Source organism: Buceros rhinoceros, unplaced genomic scaffold, assembly GCF_000710305.1.
Source record: "Buceros rhinoceros silvestris isolate BGI_N320 unplaced genomic scaffold, ASM71030v1 scaffold1515, whole genome shotgun sequence".
Classification (NCBI taxonomy): Eukaryota; Metazoa; Chordata; class Aves; order Bucerotiformes; family Bucerotidae; genus Buceros; species Buceros rhinoceros.
This window is the reverse complement of record NW_010413215.1, coordinates 14,183-34,391: the sequence shown is the minus strand read 5'-3', so window position 1 is coordinate 34,391 and position 20,209 is coordinate 14,183. Positions and strand designations below refer to the sequence as shown.

The window sequence follows — 20,209 nt, the reverse complement described above, 5'->3', positions numbered from 1 at the left end:
GCGCCCCCGCTGGAAACGGGGTGAGAATATCCGAAGCTGCTCTGCCGAGAGCCGAGGGGTTTTTTTTCCTCCTACTATTAAATTGGCTGCGCGCGGGGGGGGCTCCTTCCCCCCACTCCTTCCCTTTCGCTGCGGACAAAATTTTATTCTGCCTCCGCCTGGAAGCCGGTGGAAGCCTTTACTCTTATCTCGCTGTTAGCTGCCTGCCAAGAACTAGCTGCCCGCTGGCGCCTGGGACCCAGCCGCGGACAGAGCTTTGTCTTGCTCCCCGCCTGGAGGCCGACTCCCACCCTGCTGTTGGCTGCCTGCCCAGAGAACTGACCTTGAAAAGGACCGTACAGAACTTTGGTTATCTGAGTCTTCTCTTCTTCGTTTTTTTTTCCCTTTTCTCGGTTTGTGCATATGTATTAGTAGAGAATAGTTGTGTGGCTTTATTGTTTAATAGAAGTTTTGTTTCAGCTTCCCAAATTCAAACCGAGGTGTGAATTTCTTCTCTTCTCCCCTAAACTCCTTCTGTCTTTAATAAGACAGAGGAGAATCGTTAAGGAAACTCGAGGAGTTATTTGCCTCGGTCCCTCGACCCTTAACAAGGACAAAAAGGACAGAAATTATTCCAAGGAGTCTGCTTAAACTACGAAACCAAGAGATAATAAACAAGTCAAAAAATGAGATCAAGACATCTAAAAAACACTACGAAAGGCCTTTCAAAGTTGACTTCACATACAATGGAGTTTTGCCTTCAGTCTAGGTACAGAGAAAGCAAATGACAATCAAACGAAATATACGCAAAGCCAAAAACCTGCCTTTGAGATTTATGGATTTTATAATGTTTAGAAGATAATTCTCAAGATAGTACTTGGAACATAAGCATGGTAGTCCCATACCTCCAAGCATATATATCAGTTACTAATCTTCCCTTTAAATAACTCAGGAAGACATCACACTACACCAAATCCTTGAAGACAGCATTTCAGGTAAAATTTAAACCAACGTGGGCCAGCATCACAGCCAAGGTAAAACTAAACCTGGCCTACATCCCCAAGTTCTTCACAACCTCCCTGTAGCTCCCAACGCAAACGTCTGTGAGGCCACGCTGCCAACCACATCAGAAAACAGAGGACTGGCTCCTTTTTGCCCTGCTTTCAGAAATAACTGTGTTGGCAGAGTTGGAAGAATATCATGTATGTTACTCTTCCGTACTTAGTAATCCATCTGAAGACCATTTGAGAACAAGTGTCTACATATCCATTAGTAAGCACACACTAGCTGAAATTCGGTGTATTTACAGAGTCTGCTTCTGCATCTAAGCATCATGTTCTCCTGCCAAACCTGCATTCTGCTTGTGAAGGAAAACACTTATGATCGGACACCCCCCCCACCCCAAGACTATGGATCTCTGCAGCATGCTTTCAGGCACTGAATTTTCATGCTCATTTCACTTTATAAGTACTCCCATGCATGAATAGAGCCTCCAAGTTTTGTGGGGAAAAAGCAAAGCAGAAGGGAAGAAGAAAGAGCATCATCTTCTGTGGGACAAAGAAACCATACTGAATGGTAATAAAAATTTATGTATTGCACAGAAGGCTACATACAGATTGTAATAAAAACATCATCAGTATGGTGTCAGGGACAGTATAAGGTTCAATATTTAGCTGTGACAACTGCCAGTTACTTACAGTAATCTGTAGCTCTAGAGTGAGCTCTAGCACTTCTGAGGATTTCTTCCCCCAGCCCTGCTGACGTTTTTATAAGGATACTTTCCTCCAGTATCACCAGAGAAATTCTATTGATTTATTTTTCTGTGCTCATATTTTCAATTCAAGAACAATGTCTTGAAAATATGTCGCAGCACACCGTTTTCCTTCCATACTCAATGAATCACACATAGCAGATGGAATAGGAGTTTCTCAGCTGTACTGAAGATGATATGAAATGACTACAACTACAAAGACATTTGCATGTTCTCAGACAGTATTGCAGAGTGTCAATTTTTATAAATGTTCATTCCTCTTACCAGAATATTAACTGGTCATTAAGGCCTTAAACCTAAAAAACACTTACGCACTTTACTGTAGCTGATCCTTCCATTATTACTCACACCTGTAAAATTACAAAAAAATTATGCGAGTGTTTATGAGACTGGATCCTATGATCATATCACTGAGCTAAAACAAACCAAATGGAGAAAAATATTATTCTAGAAATTCATGAAGCCATTTATATCAGAATTTCATTTGTTTCGGTTTAGTATGTATGTGTACATGTACCTATACATAAAAATAAAAATTGCCAATATAGAATGGCTTTCCAAGCTACTTTTATATTAATACAAGAGCTGAGGATGTGTTTTTCAACATATATTGTAATTATTCCTAGAAGCATCCTTGACTTTTGTGATAATGTATTTTATAATACTAGACAATGCAGCCATATTTTTCATTTTTGTCAGAGAGCATATCGTATATACTTAAAAGTATTTGCATACGTTTTACAGTTAATTGGGCTTTAAATATGCATGATCTGGATGTTACTTCTAGCCAAATTACATTAGTATGTCATTGGCAAGGAAAAATTTCAGGAGCAAATTTAGTTGTCAGCTGTTATAAATCACCATTTAGTATTTTTAATATTAATCTGCATACTTACATTAAAGTAGAACTCAGAACTAAAAAAGCAAGCTGGCACTTAGCGTACTTGAATTAAGACAGAATGAAAAATAAACAAATTCAATTATTTGGTTTTATATGTTGAAACATTAGAGACCATGAAAAGCTTCTGTACTTAGCTAAAACAGTCCAAAATATACATCATACAGGCCAGAGTTCATAAGGCTTCAGATGCCTATTAGGCATTTCACTGGTCCCCCTATTTTTATAATTTATGCATCTGATTTGGTGATGCTTCCTCAACCAGAAGCCAATTATAATGAACATAATTTGTAAAGCAGATTTAATTATATAAAGGTTTCTGGTCAATAAATAATTTGACGGTGTTCCAAAAAACCCAGTATCGAAAGCAAAACTGTTGGGTATTTTTACATTCAGTGCAATAGCTCTCTGCTACTGCATCAAACAACATGGGTTGATCCTTGCTAATCCCATTTTGCTGTTGATGGATGAGTGCTGCATACTGAGATCGTACTGACATCACACGATGAAGGAGGCTGTATATGAAATGAGATTGCAGACAAAAGGTTAGCTGATTCAGTGGTATCAATGCACTGCGAAGAAATCAAAAGTTACAGATCTGTTTTTATGTTGGTGAACTACAAATGGGACAATTTGTTCTCCATTAGGAGTACTGTTCTTTAAATCTCGAACAACCCACTCAAAGCTAGAGTTAATGATAAGGTGGGTCTCTGGATTGCAGCCACAGTTATCTGAAAACGGAGGCAATTGTTCTGGGAGGGGAACCATTTGGTAGGGGGCTGAAAAAGATGGGTTAATGCAAAAGGGTCACCATGAGGAAAGGTCTCTGATACTATGTGCATGTGATCTACATCAGAATAGTAGTGCTGAACTGCAGGTTTATTACAAAGATGTTACAGGACACATGTGAAAATCAGATAGAGATGAGCATGGATCCTGTGTCAGTTGTTTATGGATGTAGCCCCTACAACCTCTATGGTCCAGTAACATATACTCAACCTAGAGTATATAAAATTACGTTCTTCAGTGAACACAGCCATCAGAATGGAATGACAGGAGACAAGATAGGGCATTTGCTAGGAAGAAAAACAAAACAAAACTGGACAACAACAATGGAAGAAAATACTCCTGTGAAAGCCTTCGGTGTTCAGTCTGTCCTTGCCTTCTGGCCTAAGAAGAATAGTTGCAATGCCCTTCAACTCTCATTTGTCAAGTTCATGATGTAATAACAGTTAAAAACAAACCACATATGAAAAGCCACTTTCTGAAGACTCTTTGTATCCCTGACTTTGATTCTCTGTAGATCAAGATCTTGGCTTGTCTTTGATTTACTAGACAGTGCTTTTTAAGTTCCTTTAAGAATACATCCAAAGTGTGCAAACTGGGCACATTTATATTTCTCTGTTCCACAGGGTAAAGAAGCTGTTTATTCTTAAAAGCAAAACTCAGGAGACCATTACTCCTGCATTCTGAGATCCACACCATCACAGTAAAAGATGCACTTTCAAGATCTTAATGCAGCTATCACTTTATAAAATAGTCTTCAAGAGACTACGTCCTCTCATGTGTCCCAGCTGGATACTTACAGTTAGTACAGGCTTCTTAGCCAATTTTATAAGATGCCAAGGCAAATATTTCTCATTTAAGCATTCCCCTGCAAGATTTTTTTTTTTTTAAATTACATCCACTGAGTGATTTTTTGCCAGACTATGTTGTCTACCAAAGACAGTGAACTTGTTTCTTGATTCTTTTTTTTCCAGCAGTTGTGGACCAAGCCCGGATTGCTATGGTCTGTCTGAAAACTACTCCTTCCAAAATACCTTGATATGTGGGAAAGTTAGAGATTTAGAAAAGCAGGACTACCTGACGCTGTGAGCATTTTCCAACCCTACTGTCTAAGAAAAGTAGGGTTCGAAAGGAAAAATTAAGGAAAACAAAAATCCACAAAGTAGTATCCTGTTCACCTCTGCAACATCAAAGATAGGACTGATACTAATACCAGTATGTGTGTTCTAGAAGTATCAGAAAAAGGAAGCAAGTGTCAGTCAGTCTTTCCAAAATGACATAAAATGTCATAAAGGTGACGCACCGCAGAAGTACAGTTTATTATTCTTCCTCATTCAAGAGCATCAACACCACCTCAGCGTATCCAAAGATACTCTAAGGCATTAACGACATTTTGCAATCATAAGCGTAGCAGGTATTGCATCACCCAGTGTTACCATATAAGCTTCCTTTTAGCCAATGAAATAATGTGGAAAGCAAAATAAGAGGAGCGCTAAAAGCTAATTATGAATTTGTAATTAGAAACATAGAAGTTTAAGATGGCATAAGCTCATGCTTCTGTAAAAAATTATTGTCCTCTGTCTCTTGAGCTGGCACCCAGACCACGGGCCAGTTTAAAAAAAAAATTTTTTACTCTTCCAGGATCCAGTTTTCAACTGAATCAAATTCAGCAACCCAGTTAACTACATTCACTGATGTTGGTGACAATTTTTCATGCTCACTTCCCAGCACGAAAGTCATATTCTTAGCATTTGCATAATGAAATCAATCTGTTGAAAGTATACACAAGTCTGAACAAAATACGCATCAGTAACAAAGGCTAATACAAGTGAAACCATATGGGACAACTGCTTATTGTCTCAGTAAGTACTCAGTACATATCAGTGCAAAAATACTACAGTTAGCATTTTCAGAGTAGACTGTTGTATCAACACATAAAAAGCTGTAATAAACATAATCTTCCAAACTATTGGGCATGGCCCATGATGAAGACAGGATAATAGTAATGGATATACCACGGATTAAGGGTAAAAATGAAAAACATGAATAGCTTTGTTTTGCCATAGGTAAATTCAGCTTGATATGCAACAGATCTTGAATGCAGTTTTAAAAGTCTGCAGGGCAAATTCATTGCCTCTACTTCTGATGAAATTTCCTAGCCCTGTCAATTTTCAGTGGGAAATTTTGGAATCATTTATTGGTGTGAAGTGGAAAAAAAAAAAAAAAATCACATCACTTGATACTTGAGAAAATCTTGTATGTCAGCAAAGCAAGAAATAACACTAATCAGCGTAGAAGATGAAACATGACTTAAATGCTGCAGCCCAGGAAACACAACAAAGCAACAAAATCTCTTCCACTAATTATTATTGCAGATTGCATTCAAAAGCAGTCTCATCATTAATGTGGACTTTATAGCAGTCAGTACGTTTATGGGATCAGCCAAAGACTTGCCTAAGAATACAAGGACAAGCTGCTTACCCTCAGTGTTTCTAGTCACCTTCATATTGCTGAAGAAAGTACTACTCAGAAACACAAAGAGCTGACAGAATTCTCAGACTAGTGCACTGCACCACCAATGATAGGTATATGTTTTATTTATAATACTTAAGCAATTACTATAAATGATATTATTGAATAATGATTTTGAGAAAAAATTTAATTTGAAGCCATATGAAGTTGATGTGAGACCCCTAAATTCATACAATAATGGGTTTGTTTGTTTACTGAAAGAGCATCTATGATCCTTGCTGCACACCACAATGAAATATCAACTTACACAGCTTTTGATAAATAGCTGTAGAACAGTTCAATATCAAAGCAAACCAAAACAATATGTAACAACATACCAACCTGTTAGAAGAACTAAGGTAGTAAAACATAAATCAAATGAAAAAGTTAGTGAGAAAGTCCATGCAATTGTGAAAACTGAAATAAAACCCAACAGTGTTCACTTTTGTGGGACCTGACAAAATTCTTACTGGAAATTTCACTGGAAAGTGAAAGATATACTTACCGTTATCTTTGCTGCTGTTTTCTTCAATTGTCATTTGTTCTGCTAGCTCAGACAGTGATTCATCGATGGTCTGGCTTCCACGCAAAGTTAAGGAAAGTCTCCTCTTAAACTTTTTCATTCTATCAATATTAAGTCTGGCTTAAGAAAGCCTGTAAAAGGAAGATTAAAAAGCAAAAAGTGAGAAATAATTAGTTTATCAGAAAGCAAAGTTTAATTACCTCAGACAAAAATGTGGGAAGTCTTACAGAAAATTTAGTCAATATGCAAGCTATCCTTAAAGCAAGATTACTCCATGGAACTGAAAAGTAGTATCAAGAGAGGTAGGTGCCCATAGATTTTTGCAAATGTTATTTTCTGTTACAGAAAATTAGAATCTCTGGGGTTTTTTGTAAAAAAACCAAAACAGCCAATTTGATCACTAATTTTACAATCCAGTAATAACACAGTCATCAGTATTCTTGATAAGTGTGAGCTCTGTTGCCTCCTCCTCAGCCTCTTTCATCAAACCCACTGAGGAGGCTGAAACTTTCTCTCTCTCAGCCCATTTGTTTATGGATGAGAAGTTGCTGAGCTTCTCTGTATTTTGTCCTTTTCACAAAAAGAGGAAGGGGAGAACACTAAAAGCCTTAAACACAGAAGCAATTCTCAAACCCAATCCCACCTAGGGAAATAGATAGGCAGGACCTAATAATGACAGCTAGGAATGGATTTTTTTTTCTACAGTCAGGCACTTTCTCTATAGTAAGCAAACAAGCAATAACAACAAAGGTCCATTGCCACAAGTCTAAGCAACTAAGTGAACTTTGCTGTGTGCCACATGTTTGCCCTTACATGACAAGAAGCACAATTCTGTCCTTCATTACTCCATGTGGACAATTCACTCTAGACTTTATTTCACAATAACTTGTTTGTCTGCTCATAGCCTCCAAGAATCACATAGGCAGTATCAAACACAAGCCCAGCATAATTTTAAGCCTGAGCATCCTGCATCCACCTCTTTGCACTCCTAAATGCATAATTCACACACAAAATTAAATAAATCAATTTTTCATCAATGTCCTCCTTTAAACAGAGGAATGCAAGAAGTAGCGATCCACTAAATATCTATATTTAATAACAAATTGTGACTATGATTACTTTTGCATTGACATCATCCCTTTAAACATACACATTTCAGCTGCACAGCTTTCTCTTACAGGCTACACAATAAAAAGGAGAACAAATTGGTGGGACAGGTTAGAAGTGGGTTTTGGTGGCAGGGGAATGCATATATAGACTAACACCATGACAAAATTGAACAGGACAGTAACACATAAGGATGGATAAAGAAAGACCTTTGGGATTTGAGCTCCAAAGTCTGAGATGAACAGTACTGTCATGGGCAAAGCAGCCAACTGCATCCAAGGGGAAAGAGGCAGATAACAAAACAGGGTAACATCTTAGACAACCACAGCTACCATAAGCAAAAATAGTCAGGCACTGGGTACAGATATGTAGGAAATAAAAATTTAACTGCTAGAGTACAGTTAAACTAGCAGTTTCAAACCTGCCCTCTTAATGTGTTGCTGCATGTGCAATAAAGCCACACCTTAGTATGAATAATTTTGCTCTCTCTCACTCAAAAGCAGGATGTACTTATTGTTAAGAAACTGAATTGAGAGAACATTCCATGGGGAACATTTACTTTTCCTGTTCAGGACCTGCTTTAAAAACCTTACTTGAAACTTCTTTATTTCTGTGTTTACATTAATATTCCAAAATGATGGCCTACGTTTCTCTTAAAAACCTAATTTGTTTAAAAAAATCAGAATGACATATCCTTTATATGTGGTTTTACTCAATTCTCCTATAGTATTCTTTGAAATCTGCATCTTCCTATGTGTATTATTCTCAAAAAGGATACATGCAACTTTTAGCTATGTAATGCCCTAAAGCTACCTAACAGCACAACAATTTCTTTCTAATTTTCCACTTGGGCAGTAACTGAAAAAAACCCAGATGCCTTTATATGGAAACAGGCTGTTCCTGGCTTTTGATCATGCAAATGTTAAAGCCTACACAATTTTTCAATCAAAAAGAAGGTCTACTGCTGGAGAATATCACATATAAACTGACACGCGGATTAGAAAATCTGAGAGACATTCTAAATCTCAAGCTAATATAAAAGTATATATTCTCCTGTTAAAGGAAGGTTTCATGGAGTGCTGAAGCACCATTTTTACTAAGATTCTGAATTAAATTCAGGGCTTGATTTTGAAAGAATTTAACAGTGAAAAGGAATCAAGAGTGGGAATCTGCATGTGAGTGAATGCCTTCTGCTATTAAAATGTAATTCAGTTTTTATTAAAGGAAAAGAAGCTCTTCGAAACGAAACCAGATTTTCCTCCCTTAAAGGATTAATTTGCTAATTCAAATATGTAAAGTGTGCACATATAAAAAAAAAAAGACAGGAAAAAAGGGAAAAAAGAAGAGTGGCTATTATCTAGCACTTTTGACTTTTTTTTATTCTCGCTTCCAACAAAAGTTGCAGAACCTGCTAAATCTTGATAGTCTGAGACAAGGTCTCTGTGAACAGAGCTTTGAAAACACAATCTATACAATCCAAAGCTGGCATTGGTTCTCCAAAATGTCAGCAATTTCACAGAAAAGTAAATTTAAATTCAGTTTAACAAAATTAAAGAGAAATTGTCTGATACTCATTTTCACCAGTTCATAATAAATGCATACTTATTTTTTCCATTTAAAGCCAAAACAGAGTTACTTGATTAGTAATATGCATCTAATGGCTATAATTAGGTGCAGTAAGACTCCTGATGTTCCCCCAAATTCTTACAACTTGTGAGAAGAATATGCACTGCTAAAATTTACTTTTGAGTTTCAGAACTGAGCCCAGGGCTTGAGTATTCTATTCTGTAAACTTATGTACTCTAAGTAGTACTCAAATCAAATATTTTAGATGTCACAGCAGATATATGCATAGACTTGAATGCAACTAGTGCAAATTCTACTCTTCTACAGAGAGAATGGGGACAAGCAGCTGATACGATACTGTCTGATACAACCCAGAAATGCTGGCAGAGGCATACTTGTTTAATTTTAAAACTATATGAAGGAAGCGACATTGTATTAAAGGAAGTGCTGCTTCTTCCAAACAATCTCTAGTCTAACCCTGAAAAGTTGATATTTTTGTTAAAAGCAACACAAGTTAATCCTTCAAAACTATGCTAAAATATACCTTTCATACACATTTCTCTCATTAAAACCTGTAGAAAAAGAATTTTCAAACATTCATTATCACTAACTCAGTCTGCTTCAATAGTCTTGTATATTTCTGCTTTGCTCTAAATGTCATTTAAAAGCATCTCTGTAACACAGTTTTGAAAACAAACACCATAGTTTTTAAATCATTTGGCTAACACAAGATTTAAACAAGTGGGTTCTGGCTCCCTTTCTCAACATCTGTAGTAGAGCATTTCTCATTAGGAAACGCATATATGTCCACAACACCCTGGATATACAGAAGACAAACAATAGAGCTGAGGTCTGTACTCATCTTTTCCACAAAAGTCAGTCAGAGGCCTTTATAAAGCTGAGAGCTACAATTCTCCCAGAAACTCACCACTCCCTTCAAGCTCTCAGACCCTTGGTACCTTGAAAGTGAAAAAATGAATGCATAAGACACACAATTAACACACAGAAATAACATAGGCTGTGTGCTTAATCCTTTTAAGTTTAAACAAATTCAGCTAAAACTTTCAAAAGCAAATAAATTATTTAATATCTTAATTTTTAGCCTGTTTATTTCAGAAGTGTCATGAATACCAAAAGCTCACTAAGATTTTGATGATTCAAAGCCTTTGGAAGTCAATAAACTTTGGATCAGACTAAACGTTGTCTCTTCTGCTTCCACGTTACATTGCATTAAGATGCATCTACATAGAAATAATCATTTAAAAATTACTTTTCCACTTAAGATATACACTGAAGTTACTATTTGACCATTTCTACAAGCTGCTTTACAATACGGTAGGTGTTTTCCAAACATCTAATGGTAGCTCGTGTTCTGAAAAGCTCGTTATCTGAAGATGACAGCTAAAGTAGGAGGAAAGGACTGGAACAGAAACCTGACAGAACAGGAGCACGCGAACAACAGCATGGACACAGCATGGCACTTAAGGGTGGGTTAACAAATTAAAGCCACAGGCATAAGACATCAAAGAAAGCAGATAACAGCACTCCCTATGAACCCCTAGGATAGGAGGGGACACTCAACCTGATTTGATAAAGTTGCTATAACCAAACGGGTACATTCACACAGCAGCAGCCCAAACTGAGTAAAGATGGTTAAAAAAATTGCAAAAAGCTATACTGTGGCAGAGCTTTGAAGAGATTTGAAGATCCTGTCAAGACTTTTTTTTTTTTAGGATCTATGATGGAAAAAATCAAATAAGGTATCATCAACTGAAGAATAAAGGCAGTCCATACAACTAGAAACAACAGTAACAAGAATAATGAAATTCTCTTTCATATTGTCCTCAGCATTACAGTTGTTAATGCTTCTCAAAAACCATGGTGTCATTCAAATGTGAACAGATAATAATTCAAACTTCCACTAGCATTTTAATTACAGCAGTTACAGATCTGTTAAGTATTTTCAAGCACATAATAAACTATGTATTATTCATTTGTTTGGCTCCATTAATTATTTTAGATGCATCTAACTTAAGAGTAAGTATTACTGAAGGTGATAATGCAAGCTTGTGTCAGAAAGAGAAGTCTGAAAAACACAGAGTACCGCAAACAATATTAATTAAAAACAGGAACAGGAAACACCTGTCATGGATATTGTCCCTTTAATCTAAAAAGAAAACCAACTTTCCATAGGGTTTGTATTTATCAAACTTCTCAATTTACCTGAATTAAGAAGGAAAAAAGCTACTGATCACATAAGCATGTAGCACATCAAATACAGAGCAAACTATTAATTATCTAGGATCATAAACCACCAGTTTTAAGCACTCATAAAACACACATCTAATACAGATGCACTTTCTTACAATCACAATTCTACTCTACAAGAATAAATTACAAATATGGCATCTTACTCATTGCATCTGTTCTTTGTATTTGTCTCAAATCACATTTGTTCACATTGGTGAAAAATTTTTCTACTGCATTTTTCCACACTCAATCTTTAGAAACAACATGACTCTAGTGAACTAGACTCTCTTGTCAGCAACAGAACTACTTAAAAAGTTACTATATTTTATGCTGTATTAGGTCAAAGAACTGACATTTACAGATCTAAGCGACATGATAAACAAGGCCTTTGTTACTGACGAAAGAAAAGTAATTCTCACTGCCTACTTTGACCTCCCAGTGAAAAGAGGGCAAAAGGACCCTCATAGCCTTTTCCTTAAGAATAAACATTCAAAATTAAACTTTCAAGGTGAAGTCCCTTTTAACGTATTTATAGAATTGCAGCCAAACAATTACTGAAAACTGGAGGCAGAAAGGTTTCCACGAAGGTTAACTTCTTATCCAAGGCTAGTTTTCCTAGTTAATATAGGCAAGGAGGCTCTTCCCAAAGTGAATAAGAGCATCTATATTCAGCTCCTGATCTAGATCATCAACTGGAAAAATCTCTGCGAACAGAGGAAATAAACAGAAATTAGCCTGTCCTAATTTAATTTAGGTTGTGAATACTTTTCCCTATCTTCACCCCATCCCCTCCCAATCCCTTTGCCTTTAAAGAGTAACAAAGGACAGAAATCAAAAGAAGTTTTTTTAAACAATAATCCTTCATGTTACAAAAGATAGGTTGATAATTACTACATGTATATTTAACTATACTACTGGTACAGAATTTAAAAGAAAAACATCAAATCTGCCAAAAGGGTCAAATCTTGCAGTGCTTTTTTAATATCCTATGCTTATCAACTTTTCCTGGACTCAAAAAGCTCTACTTAGATAATCACAGCAAGTTTACATTCTTTAGAATGTACACATGTATCCTCCTCCACGGAGATACAAGCAATACCAAACAGAAAAACCAAGACGCATTCTATTTGATAGTTCTCCCTAGATAAGATAGATTGTACTGATGAATAGCTCCATGTTAATTATAAAAAATTCTGTTTTCTCAACAGCCAAATGAAAAAACACAGTATGAGTCTGGTTAAACTGGCTGACATTTAAGCCAACAAAATGAATGAGCTGACTGGCAAAGCTTCTTGCAGTTGCTGTCAAGACCCATAAACGGAAGTTTTTTTCTTTTTAAGGGGATGGCAAAAAACCCAAAAGCTTGCACAGATGTAGCATACATACTACCAACAAACCATGGAACTTTTCATCTGAAGAGATAAAATGAGCATGGGAAACCAAAAGTAATGTCTATAATTTTACTAGCTTTGAGTAATAAGCATAAAGCCTTAATACAGCTTTCAGGAAAAAATCTTTTAAGAAAAGCTGTGTACAGAAGGCTTGCTGCTCTCTAACACTGAGATTATTCTAGTGACAGATTTACAAGGATGCAATCATCACTTCTAAGACCATCTTCCTCAGTCTTGCAAATGAACCAGTTTTTGGAAGAAAACTGAGTTTAAAACCTCTTCAAGGCTCAAGAAGACAGCGTTAGTTCTAAAACTGAAAAGTAGCTGCAATCTCTTGAGAGCCAGAGCAATTTTATCAATAAAAGGCATTGTCTTTCAAAAAGTTTAGGTTTTGTCTTTGCTTTTTTCTTTCCCCCACCACAATTTAGGCACCAAATCAAAGAACCTCATACTGAAGAATCTTCTCTCAACCTTCAGTAGCTCTCAGCCCAGCACCACCTGTCCTGTAATCACCTGAATTTCCATGACTAGAGTCTTCAACATTTGCTGCTTCCCGTGCTTACAAAAAAGTTATGTATACAACCAAAGACCTAAGGTATTTAAAACTTTCAACTTTTTTCAATATTCTTGAATCAAGCACCAAGAGACACAACAAATACACCACAGCAATATAAACTAAGACAAAAACTAAAGACACTCCTGATTTGGATAAACAACAATGGTACAATTTTCTAAATAACATTAAAAAAGGTTTTGGCCTTTTTCTCTTAAAACAGAAAAATTACACTGGGGGACCTGTTGAGGAAACTCTGTTATGGCTTGCACGTAAGTTAACCACCAAGTGAGAGCTATAACAGAGCTCATCCCAGGAAAAAAGCTTTGTAATTATTAAACCTGCAAACAAATCAAAGACCATCATAAAAAAAAATTAGTTTCCTATGGTTAATTGGCACAATCACTGTAAATTTACAGCTCATAATTTTCCCTCCAAATTTCAAATTTTTGGATTCATTACTTGTTGAACCTCAACACTGATTCTGTATAGTGTGATCAGAACACCAAACACCCAAGAGAGACAGGTCTTACATTAAAACTCACAAGGCAAAAGTAAAATTAAAGCTTCCATAATTGTTGTATGCATACATGTCTGTGCATATGAGTAATACCAAAAGAGTCAAGAATGATTTCAAAGCAGACAGCTTTGGATGCATTTATCTTATGCATCTATATGCATGTAGAGGACAACTGAAAGGCAAGAGAAACAAAGCTGTTTCACAGTATTTGAGGGGGTTTGGGGTTTTTCTTGGGAGAAAGCACAATATAGCAACACAGGAAGAACTTTCAATTAGTAAATAAGAGGCACTATAAGCAGCACGATATAGATCACATTTTACAGTACTGCCAATATACATGTATATTTTTCCTACAAATAAAAGGCCGCATTTCAGATCTGATGTACTAAAGGCATTATACTGACACACAAAACATCAAGAAAAAAATTTTATGATAAAACAGACACGTTGGAGACTTGTTTAATGCATAAGATTTATCAGTCTTTTCTATATCCTGCATTTTTCTAGAGATTTCCAACAACAGTAAGCTGTGATACAATTACTATTTCTGAAATAACGGAGAGATGGAATACCTTGGTTACAACTAAGAAAGTAACTACTGACAGATACAACAGCCTAAACAAGTTTTTCATAGTCAGGCGGAGTACATCTAATACCTCCACTGAGACAGTTTTAAGATAATTCCAAAGAGGCAGTAAATAAACTCTTTCTTGCAATAAACAGTCTCTGAACTATGGTTCAAAAGTTTGTTTGAATTAATGAATGTCTTTAACCTAAACTTATAAATTGTTCTGATTCGGTATTTTTTTAAAAACTCGCAAACTATTGTCTTTTCTTCCCTTCCCCAAGCCTGTAATTGGTACTTCAGAGCTTCTTCACTTCTGAACAATAAGTCAATTATAAATTTTTCTGCTGCATTAATTTTTAAATAGCAGTCAAGATGTCCCAGCATGGGACCAATTTGTTCTGTTACAACATTCAGACAAACGTTGCTACATTTGCCTGGAGTGCTCGTGCTGCCATTTAATGGTCAACTGGATAGACACACATGGATCATTTCAGTATCCATTGCCAAGGATACTACACACATAAGAAGGACACTATTCCTAATGCAAATGATTATCTAGCTGACAACTTGGGAAAAAAAGAAGAGTCTTGACATATGTTTGCCAAGCAGCTTTGCAAATAGTTACACTGGCAACAAAAAGGTGATGTCAATATGCCCTAGACAAAGCAGAGAAGAATGCATGAGCCTGCTTAAGCCAATTTAATACCTCCGTGGAAGTAGAGCACTGATCACTAGTGTACATCAAACACAAGGTAAGACAGTCCTCACTGGGAGCAGTGTGGTACAACTGCCGAGTACCAGCAAAGTAGCTTGAAAAACTGCAGAGTTTTTCCTTAAGCTTATTTATTCCAGCTAAAGGAAAGTTGAGATCTTAAATAAATGAGATCTGTGAAAAAAATAAAGGACAACACCAAATGCTGTTAAGGAAAGAAGACATGGGAAAACATGAACGCATGGATGTGAAATAAAGTAGAAGCATTCAGCACAAGTGCCTTCATCTTCCGCAATCGGTTCAGGACATTACGATACTGACCACACAAAAACCACATGCAGATCCTTCTTTTTCTATACTTCTCCTGCAGCAACCTCCCACTCCCAAATCAAGCTGTCCTGCCAAGTCTCACGAAAAGTATCTTTGAAGGTACTTTCAAGGAGCAGGGGGAAAAAAAAAAGTACATCTTCATTTAAACATAGAAAAAAAAGGCAACTACCATGCATCAAGCTGTCACAACTGTCACTGTCTCAATAACAAGAACCCTACATGGAGACTAACAGATTTGGAGACTGAAGAACTTCCGTATCATCCGTTGTTCCTTTTCTTTGCCTGCGCAGATAATTCTTCTGTCTTTTACACACAATCCTATATACTGCTGTCCAGACAAGGGTTCCCAAATTCTGAAACTAAGCAGAACAACTATATTACATAATTTGGGAGACTCATTTGAGAGGCCACTCCCCTCTCCTCCCGGTCTGAGTGAAGAGTCTGGCATATCAAAGGACACCACTCAAATTTTATGTTACCTTCTCTTAATATAACCAATTCTCTACCTGAAAGTAGAGCATCCAAGCAAGTTTTCTGGACCTTGAACAGAGACCAGTGGAAGATTAAGAAACAACAACAAAACTCCCCAGTTATACAGAATTGAGACAGTGACTAGACAACAGCTAAACTCAGTGAAGACAAAGAGAAACAGTAAAAGTGGAAAAAAGTATGTATCTGTAAGTAGATGACAGACAGACAGCACTGGTATATACGAAATCTGGGAAAGTAACAACTGTTAGCATCCGCCAATAACATTAAATCAGACATGAGTAATTAGCAAACCTGAAAGACAATAAGTCTTCAGAATTATTTTATCAGAATTAAAGGTAAAATAACTGTGACTAATACCAGGCAAGCAACATTGATACCGTCACAAAAGCAGGCGCGGGCACATGGCAAAGTAGAATTTCTCTAGGATCCTGCAATCTACAGCTGAAAGGCAAAGTAAGGATAGCTGGATACCTTATTATGAAATCTCTGCAAAGCAGCAGCAAAAATATCACACAATAGTACACTGTTCTCAAATACATATTTGCACTGGCCAGTTCCCCATGCGCTCTTCTGTTTCTCTAGCAGAAGAAGTGAAATTTTATGTTCGTCTTCAAAATAATTTCTTCCGAATGACAAACACTTATGATTCTTCTGCTGTTGGAGTCTAATGCTTACACAGTTTTATCCTGCTAAGAACTATCAGCGGGCCAATCCCTTCCACAGCACACTAATTCCCACTCTGGATCATAATCGCGTTGCAGAGGCTGATACTGCTGCTGTGGTCAGTGACCTGGATAAAGCTGCCAAACTGTAAGATTTGTCTCACAAACAGAAAACGTTTTATGAAGAGGTAAATTTAAATCACTGCCTCTACTGAGATTCAACATTCCCTAAAGGATTATGTTACTTCAGTAATTTCATATCATAGTCTAATACAGATCTGTACTGAAAGTAAGTTTTTCACTTAGAGTCTGAGTACTGGAGCAGTTTTGCTGTATAACTCCAGGGGATAAAAAAAGAGCCCTAACTGTTATTATAATGTCCTTAGATGAAATAATCCTCAAAAGAGTCCAGTAGAGTTAGAACCACAGAACAGCTTGGGATGGGAGGGACCTTTAAAGGTCATTCAGTCTAACCCTCCCACAACAAGCAGGGACACATTCAACAAGACAAGGTTGCTCAAAGACCCGTTCAACCTGACCTTGAATGTTTTCAGGGATGGGGCACCTACCACCTCTCTGGGCAACCTGTGATCATGGTAAAAAACTTCTTCCTTATATCTAGACTGAATCTCGCCTCTTTTAGTTTTAAACCATTATCCCTTGTCCTATCACTACCAGCTGAACGGAGTTTCTCAAGGACATGTTGCTCAAGTACTGAGTTGCTCAATGAATAGAGACCTCTATTTCTCTACAGCAAAAGAGCCATCCAAGCTCATCCAATTCCTTCCTCCTTCCCCAGTTACATACTTTCAGTAACTTAGTTTCTGTAACTTTTTTCTTTCTCTAATCTTTGTGCTGGGATGAAGATACATTTATTAGAAAACTCAAGTTAAAGTAGCATTAACCTTCAAAATTAGTATGCAAAGTTTAAGGGTAACAGATGTTATTTTAGTAATCGATATGGATACTATAATTTTTTTATTTATTTATTCTCACTAGCTATTTGGATCTTCGTTTCTTAACCTCCTTTGGAAAACCCTGCTCTAGTATGCTGTCTTTCAGCCTTTGAGATATAAAGTCCAATTGATGACATCTGTCATCTCAAGGAGTAAAAGATTGTTTTGATTGATACAAGGCCTATGTCTTTAAAATTCTCAGATAAACTACTGTTTCAATGTCAAGTACTTGAGCTGTTCTTGAATAATCCAGTTAACAGCCTTAGAAAACAGCATCCTTTTGCCAAAATATTCTTTAAAATAAATTTATCTGCATTCTAAGGAAAGTTTCTATCGGTTTTACCACCCAAGTATGTTACTTTTCAAAATACTGAACTATAGTGAAGAGTAACCATAAGAATCTCTCCAGTACAATTTATTTCCTTTTGATAACTAGGACCCATAAGCCTAAAATTAAACTGTCCAAGCTTCTAGTTTCCACTTGCAGAACTTGCAAATCAAAGCTATAGCTTTGCTTTCTTTAAAATTAGTCTACATTAAAAAGGGAATCCAAGAGAACGTTTTCAAAAGGACTATCTGTGCCTCATCAGTAATTTGTAAAAGCACAAAATGATTAATCATGTACTATCATACCAAAACTGAAGTCGTGCACCTTGAAAACAATTTCAGCACAACACGTGGTAACCAGATCTATCTGTGAAGTAAATAGAGCTGTTAAATTGTTTTTAATTATGAAAACCTAACTACATTTAAAGAAGGTTTTTTTTAATGAAATAACTTTTTAAAAATCCTTTTTAATATTCACTTTACACAATCATTTCACTCTTAATTCTGGTTAAAACTTCAGAATAAAAATCTGCCAGCTTGTTGCCATGAAGTGAGCCTTTATTTTTTATCTCCCTGAACTCTTATGTTTTTAGTACATCCTTATAAGAAGACTTAAGAATGAAACTTCTCATCAGCTGAATGGTAAACCAGAACGGTAGAGCCTTTCACTATTACTGTTAGCCGTACTAAACTATAGGTTTACTTCACATAGGGACAAGATACACATACACAATTACATAACGTTTGTGTTCAATAACAATAAGCAAACTTTGACAATAACAAAGAAACCGTAGTTTTAATGAAGACCTAGTTACAGCCACCATACAACAGGGACACAGAAAAGTGATTTATATCTGTCTACTGAACTGTGCAGGCTTCTTTCATCTGAACTGTTCAGAAGCATTCTCATTTCTGTCATTTCTGATTTTAATCATATGAAAGAAACACTTGGATGGCAGTCCAGTTGATCTCTCATCTAAAGGTACACCGTATATTTATATAGAATAAAAAACCTACATCTTTTTCTTCCCAGCGTGGTATATGTGATATAGGTGCTATCTCTAACAGTAATCCTGTAGGCATTATCAGGACTGTCCCCCTGTACTGTTCCCCTGTACTCAGCACTGGTGAGGCCACACCTCGAATACTGTGTCCACTTTTAGGTCCCTCACTACAAAAAGGATATTGAGGTGTTGGAGCGTGTCCAGAGAAGGGCAATAAAGCTGGTGAAGGGTTTAGAGAACCAGTCTTATGAGGAGTGGCTGAGGGAACTGAGATTCTTTAGCCTGGAGAAAAGAAGACTCTGGGGTGACCTCATGACTCTCTACCACACTCTACCACTTGAAAAGAGGTTGTAGCAAGGTGGATGTTGGTCTCTTCTCCCAAGTAAGAAGCAATGGGACAAAAGGAAATGGTCTAAAGTTACACCATGGGTGGTTTACCTTGGTTATTAGGAAAGATTTCTTCATCGAAAGGGTTGTAAAATATTGGAATGGGATGTCCAGGGAAGTGGTAGGGTCACCATCCCAAGAAGCAATGGGACAAAAGGAAATGGTCTAAAGTTACACCATGGGTGGTTTACCTTGGTTATTAGGAAAGATTTCTTCATCGAAAGGGTTGTAAAATATTGGAATGGGATGTCCAGGGAAGTGGTGGGGTCACCATCCCTGGCAGTATTTAAAAGACATATAGATGTGGTATTGAGAGACAGGGCTTAGTGATAACCTGGCAGTGCTGGGTTAATGGTTGGACTGGATGATCTTAAAGGTCTCTTCCAATCAAAACAATTCTGTGATTTCTTGCATCAGAATGAGTCACCAGAACACGTCATACCCTTTTACTATATTTACTGGAATTTATAACAAAATTGAGGTTTTACTTCCAGATCCTTTTACTTTAAAAATTATTAAATGAAGGTATTTTACTTTAAAGACATTATAGTCAGGTATCAGTTGACTAGATTAATTTAAGAGACTCTTTTTTTTTTTTAATTGTCTTTTCAAGCAATTGGGACCATCTCACTGCTCCAACAGCCTTTTGGGATATTCATATCTTCTTCATATTCCCCACAGTTGGTGAAACTTACCATTCCTCCTCTGTCCATCTCTGATCTAGGTATGTCCCTAGCAGAGGTCATAAAGAACACTTTATGAAGGTATTTTTCCCAGAATATTTAAATAAGCATTTCTGACATAATCTGACAAATTCCTAGCTCTGCTAGATGATCTTCACGGCCTCAGCAGTTCAGTCGTTGAGATTCTTCTTTCACTGTAATGCTATGGTGACAACAGACTGTAAGATTTCTTG

The 20,209-nt window shown here is 36.7% G+C and overlaps 1 protein-coding gene across 4 annotated transcripts in view; it reads right to left on the bottom strand.

The window, feature by feature from the left end:
* The window catches only part of CDK17 (cyclin-dependent kinase 17), a 53,790-nt gene extending 47,222 nt beyond the window's left edge, over nucleotides 1-6,568 (bottom strand). For 3 of the 4 annotated variants that reach the window (XM_010136624.1, XM_010136625.1, XM_010136626.1), the window contains exon 1: nucleotides 6,451-6,568. In XM_010136624.1, coding sequence (XP_010134926.1) covers nucleotides 6,451-6,568 — 118 coding nt within the window. Of the gene's footprint in view, nucleotides 1-2,061; nucleotides 2,101-6,450 lie in introns of all 4 variants that reach the window. The other variant, XM_010136622.1, reaches the window with a different exon arrangement.
* Between the last annotated feature and the right edge of the window lie 13,641 nt (nucleotides 6,569-20,209).